Genomic DNA, 6678 nt, shown 5'->3' on the forward strand with positions numbered 1-6678 from the left:
GGAAGCCGCAAAAAGAAACAGAAGAGGAGACGACGACGAGGACAGAAAGACGCATACAAAAGAGAAGAAACACGAAGCAAGGCCCGGCGGTCGCCTAAGACGCGTCGGCGACCGCTGGAGGAGGAGAGAGCGGCTCAAGAAACCCTAAGCGGTAGAGAGATGGGAGAGCGTCTTTAATTTGAGAGAGAGAGTCGTTTCCTTTATTGATTTATGATCACCGCCTAGCAATTTTTAGAACATTGGTCTATATATAGCTGCTCTCGGTTTATAATTTATTCTTACATATACTTAAATAAGTTGTAATGCAGTTATTTCTAATTTAAATTACCAAATAACAAAGATATATAAAATGTGGTTAAACAAACAAATATAATTCTTAGCTATTTGAGGCTCAATTGTTATGGAGGAGGCACAAGTGTTCGTGTCTTATATCGTTTTATCCAAGTTTAATTTATTGATCAAATTGAATACTGTGGTTTATGACGGACAAACCTTTGATCAATCCTTCCATATCTTTTCTCTCTCAAAGACTGATCAATACTCTAAACAAAGACGATAGTTCAGCAAATATGAGGGAATTGAAGGATAAAATGATGCTACAAATTAAGATTCATAATCTCAGCTATTCTAAATTATTTGCATATTGTTACAACAAAAACTACTTGATGCCAGATATAGTGGTTAAGAGATTCATCTTCATGTTTTAAAATTAGAACTTTCATTGTGATTTCAGTTATAGTTGACCACTAAATATCTTAAAAAGACAAAATATGTAAAGCTCCACACATTCCGTACATTAGTTGGATGCATGAGGTTTAGAATGCTAAGCCCAAAACTTTCTTTGCATAGGAATGAAAAGCCAATTAAAATGTGTGTAAATTACCAAGTTTTCTTTTGTTGAAACGGGAGAGAATTGAACTAGTAGTAATAACTGAATGGAAAATTAATTTTGTTTTTATAGACTCATCACGTAGACGAAAGTGGTAGTTGGAAGCTGCAGGCTATTTTGGTTTTTACTTTATATTGGTCCTTTATTCCATCCATTGCTGTTTACTTTTTTTCTTCTTACTCTTCAATAGTTATTTATCATCATCATCATAAGTTTCAAAAAATATTCATTTCATCGAAATAATTTGTCTCTGTTTGTTTTTTTTTGTTTTGTTTTGTTTTTTTGTTTGTTTGTCGTCAAGGAGCTTCTGATTTCACAATCCGTAGTATTTTTAAGGTCGGAAAAAAGATATATGTTTCTGTCTGGCTCGTTTTGTTTAAATCTCATTTGTTGTTTGATTGTGTAGTTAGAGATACAACGATTCACATAAGGGTCTACGACATATATATTAAAATCTGTAAATTGTTTTTATCTTTGAATTGATATGACAATGTAATTAAAAAATATTCTTTTATCAGTGCGTGATGCACATTTTTGTATGATGAGGAGTCATGAGACAAAATGTGACCCATGACAACTATGATATGTGCTAAAACAGTAATATCCATTTACGTTCATCATCGACTGACACAGGGGCGGACCCAGAAAATTAGCAAGCATGGGGCATATAATATAAGAAAGTGTAAATACAAGGATATCTAGACAATAAGTATGTGGCACATAATGAAATAACACTTAAAACAAAGGGTATTTACATAAATTTTGAACAAAAATCTCAAAAAAACAAAAAAATAGGGTGGAGCACGTGCCACACCCAAGCCCCACCTGCGTCCGCCCCTGGACTGACATATATATGAACCCTTTTTCCCTACAGTAGTGTCAATGAACTATTACTGAAATTTTTTTCCATATGAATAATGCTTTTAATTCATTTTAAAATCATCTCGATGTTTCCATTATTAATTTATCTTTTAAAACTACAATTTTATTTAAAAATAAATGTCAATATCACATCATAACAAACTTACCTAAAGGCTTCAACTATCTTGCAAAACACATGGAACTTTTTTTTTCTTTAAAAATATAAACATAAACGAACATATTCGTATAAAAACATCTAAATTGTATTTCAACATTTGACCTCCTTCTTTCGATTCATTCAATTGATAAGAAATTTCCAGGTGCAGTAAAATAGATTTATACTTACAAGCTTAAATCTTCACCTGATAAAATACCAACATGAAACTCTTAATCTTAAACATATGATAATTATAACCATGAACTTTGAAACAAATTGTACAAAATGTTGATTTTCACAAGAGTCGTAAGTCGTAACCAAAAGTTTACATTACACATTGTGGGTTTAATTGAACTTAACAAAACTTCATGGTTAAATCTCGTAAACTTGTAAAAAAAACCTTCACACCTGCAAGCTGTAAAAATTTAGTGTTACGTTAGGGTTTATAATCTTTACATGTGCTGATACAAGTAGAACCCTTCACACCTGCATGATTTTAAAAGGAAAAATACAAGAGATTGTTTTATTTATGGTCTCTAGAGATTGCCATTAATGGTGTAGAGAGTTCATACTAGTCATGGTAGATACCATACCAATGAGACCTCTCTCATAGACAACGCTCATGTGTTCTTTGTAATGGTTGAGATCTTGACTGTGCTGTGATAAGTTAGTTAACCGGTCACCGTCAAAACGGAGTTAAATCGGTTCAATTCTATACAATATTTATTGAAAAAGTTGTTGACAGAAACCAAAAAACTGAAGAAAACAACGTACATGGACCCTTGTATGTTTTGAAACATGAATGGATTGTTAAGGCCTACCAAAGCTTTGAGGTGTTTTTGCCAACAAGGCTTCAATTGTTTTTGTCAACTTCTTGAGATGAAAATTAAAGTAGACAAGTGTGGTTTATACAAGGGGACCATCAGATTTAGGAACACTATCACTAAGTATATTAATAGTAATCAAAAAGCTGGACTAGTGAACAGTTAACACTCGAGAACGAAGACAGCGTCAAGTCATGTTTTGATGATATAGATAGAGAGATCTCTCACTGCAAAACTGTAACTGAAACGGTGCGAAGATATGAAAGGTTGTTGGGTCTCAAGCGGTGTAAGCGCTCTTCGCGTTCCTATCCAGCTTCTTCGCATCCTCCTGAAGAAAAAAAAAAACAAACCAATAGAAGAATAAACAAACAGTGAGAAATGAAAAAACAAATATAGTTTTGAAATAGCATTCACGAGAAGGTCTCTTCTTACATGGATGATGAAACCAATACTGTTGGTGTAATCAAGAAACTCCTTCCATTGCCTCCCAATGCTCACCTGCAACATTGTAGGTCTCAGAAATCTCATGCCTTTTCTAAGCAGAGAGATAGAGAGAGAGAGAGAGAGAGAGAGATTGTCATTTTACCTGAGCAGCTTCGTTGGAAGCGTTTTTGGTCCAAATGGAAATCCTCTCTTGCTTTCCTCTAATGTTAACAACAGCTCCGCAGATCTCATCGCCATGGTCAAACTGTTCTCCGATCAATGCAAGCAACTAGACACAGCACCAAGTGAAAACAAAAACCCTATAAGACTCGGATGCTGAGTTTAAAGAATTTAAAAAAAAAAAACACGTACGGTGTAAAGCCAGGACTTATCAGACTTCTCTTTAGGGAAGTTCATAGTCCATTTGCCTCCGTTTGCACAGATACACTACAAGAAAACAGCAAAGATTCTGAGGGAAAAAATCGTCGGAATTTCGTCGGAATACCGTTATTCCGACGACATACCGACGAAACAAGTCGTCGGAAATAATTCCTCGGAATTTCTTCTTTCGTCGGAAATCCCTCGGAATTTTCCGACGGAATTCCGAGGAAACAAATTTCCGAGGAAATTCCGAGGACCATTATTTTGTCGGAAATGTCCTCGGAATATACCGAGGGAGAACTTCGTCGGGATATTTCCTCGGACGTTCATCGATCGATGCGTTTTAGACATATATACATCGATCGATAGGAATATACCGACGGAACTGTTCCCTCGGATTATACCGAGGGACATCTTCCTCGGAATATTCCGAGGAACACGTTCCTCGGAATATTCCGAGGGAACAGTTCCTCGGTATATTCTGAGGAACATGTCCCTCGGTATATTCCGAACGTTTTTTTTGTAAACAGATCGATCGATGGATTTATGTCCAAAAACGCATCGATCGATCGCGTAAAAAATATAATTAATTTCCTCGGAATGTAAAAAATATTAATTTTTTTAAAAAAATAAAATTTCTGAAATTTAAATTCGAAAATATGAAATTAAAATTAAAATTAAAATCATATTAATTAATATTCAAAGTTTCACAAAAAAATAAAACATTCCGAGTTTTTGGGAAAAAAAATAATAATCTACGGGTCTGGCACGTCCGGGAACACCTCGTTCGGGTACATCCTCTGCATCATCTCCATCATTTGCTGGTTCAGCCTCCTCTGTGCCTCATAGCCCGCCTGTTGAGCCGCCATCTGGGTCTCCAACAAAGATATACGATCATCTTTGTCCTTCAACTGAGCCGTAAGTACTTCTGGATCAACAAAGGGCGGTGGTGCAGAAGAAGGAGGAACCGACCGGGTGCGACGACCCAAACCGACCAAACGTCCCTTCTTCTTTGGAACCGACTGAATAGAAAATAGCCAAATTTACAAATTTAAACCAAAAAATAAATGAATTGAACTTTAAAAAAAAAGAACTTACGGATTCAACGATTTCGTTGATTCGACACCGAGACAAGTTGGTCGAAGCCGTCGAAGCGTCATCCTCGGTTTGAAGCTGAGACACTTCGTCTACCACCTGAGTTTGGACCAGGTCGACCACGTCCCTCACAAGACCGTCATCAATCTGGCCGGTCTTCTTGTTGGTATACGCCCTCCTCATTAGGGCGAGATCATCAACCGGCTCGCCATCATTTTCTTCCGCCTTGAAAAAAAACATAAATTAAAGAAACATTAGAAATTAGAAGAAATGCACAATAAATTAAAATTCTGAAACTCAAATAATTGAAGAAAAAACATTTGAACTTACCATGCGATCTCCCAGAGTGGCAATAGATTGAGCACCCAAGTTATGCTTGTAGATGCCCTTCCCTTTACGGTCGCTCCTGCGGTTGGTGGAGTTGGTGGAAGAAGTTTCTTTCGTCTCTTCCTTATCCCAATGCGCACACAACTCCTTCCAGACCGTGTCGTTCATCGACTTTGGTACCTTTTAATATAAAAAAAATAATAGTTTATTAAATTTAAAAATAGTTTAATAAATTAAAAAATTGTTTAATAAATTAAATCGAACCTTATTGATTTCCCACTTTTTCTTCCACTCGTGGATCTGCTTCCCATAGTTGTCCATAACTTTATGGACGAAGTGGTGATAGATAAAGAGCGTCTCATCGGAATTCCAGTTGAACTCTTGCTGAAAAAAAAACACAATTAGTAAAAAATTAATATTAAAGATTAAAAATATAAGTAAAAAATTAGAATACTTACCGCAAACTGACGAAACCACAGAACCTGCTTTTCGGTAGGGAAGTGAGTGAAAGTCGGATGTCCCCTGTCGAGGGCCGAGTACATCATACGGTTGATCCATGCGCTGATCCCGTTCCCGGATCGGTTGAACCTAATAAAAAGAACAAACGGTTAATATTGAATCAAAATTTAAAGAAAAAAAATGTTTAATTACCATGTTTGACCATGTCCATGTGGATACGGAGTGAGATACGGAAGATGGTCACGACCGGGCTGTTGAACCAAATCCGCAACACTCATCACTCCTGGAGGACCCGGAGGAGGAGGAGCGGGTGCAGCAGCGGGAGCGAGAGGAGCAGGAGCGGGTGCAGCAGAGGGAGATGTATGGTAGGAGCTGTGGGGCGAAGGGGAATCCTGAAAATGGGTGGAATCCCGAGACTGGCTCCCCGTACCACCACGACCACGACGCTGTCGAGGCCGGATCTGATCATCATGAGACCTGTAAATTAAAAAAAATATATTTAATAAATACAGAAATATATAAATTATTATTTTTTTAAAAGTCTCAAATAATTTAATCACAAAAAAATATTTATAGATATTAAAAATATTTAATAAATATATAAAAATAGTTCTAATAAAAAAAATAGTTTTAATAAATAAAAAATAGTTCAATAATTACAAAAAATAGTTTTAATAATATATATATATTAAAAATATTTTTAAATCCCAAATAATAGTTTTTAATCAAAAAAAAAGTTGTATAGATATTAAAAAATGTTTTGTAAAATCCAAAAAATCGAATTTATATACAAAAAAAATTTTGTAAAATCCAAAAAATCGAATTTATATAGAAAAATCGTTTTGTAAAATACAAAAATCGATTTTATATACTAAAATCGATTTTCTAAATACAAAAAAATAAAAAAATTATAAAAAAATTATAAATCAATTCAACAAAATAAATTATTCAACCAAATCACAATTCTAAACCTATTATACAACCAAAAATCACAATCCTATCCAATCACCTTAACAAAAATCTATCAAAACTCCACAAAAACCTAACAAATAGAATCTAAGAGAGTGGGATAGGGTGCTTACATGATTTGTGTAAGAAAAGGGGGAGATCGCCGGAGATATCGTCGGATTTCAGGGGGAAATCGCCGGAAAAAAAGAGAGTAATCGCGCAGAGGAAGAAGAGAGAAATGGGGAAGAAGAAGTGGCTCGTGGTTATAAAACCTAGGGTCCGACGGACATTTTCCGTCGGAATTCCGTCGGAAT

The 6678-nt window shown here is 35.5% G+C and overlaps 1 protein-coding gene across 1 annotated transcript; it reads right to left on the reverse strand.

Annotated features, from left to right (window-relative positions):
• Positions 1 to 2608: 2608 nt before the first annotated feature.
• Positions 2609 to 3593, reverse strand: LOC106408358 (eukaryotic translation initiation factor 4E-1). Its single transcript, XM_048762932.1, has 4 exons — positions 3527 to 3593; positions 3318 to 3443; positions 3164 to 3229; positions 2609 to 3059 (listed from the first exon to the last, which is right to left on the reverse strand). Exons 1-4 carry the CDS (start codon positions 3569 to 3571, stop codon positions 3009 to 3011), a joined length of 288 nt encoding a protein of 95 aa, XP_048618889.1. The 5' UTR covers positions 3572 to 3593; the 3' UTR covers positions 2609 to 3008.
• Positions 3594 to 6678: the final 3085 nt, after the last annotated feature.

The sequence above is a fragment of the Brassica napus genome, chromosome C7, assembly GCF_020379485.1.
Source record: "Brassica napus cultivar Da-Ae chromosome C7, Da-Ae, whole genome shotgun sequence".
Lineage (NCBI taxonomy): Eukaryota > Viridiplantae > Streptophyta > Magnoliopsida > Brassicales > Brassicaceae > Brassica > Brassica napus.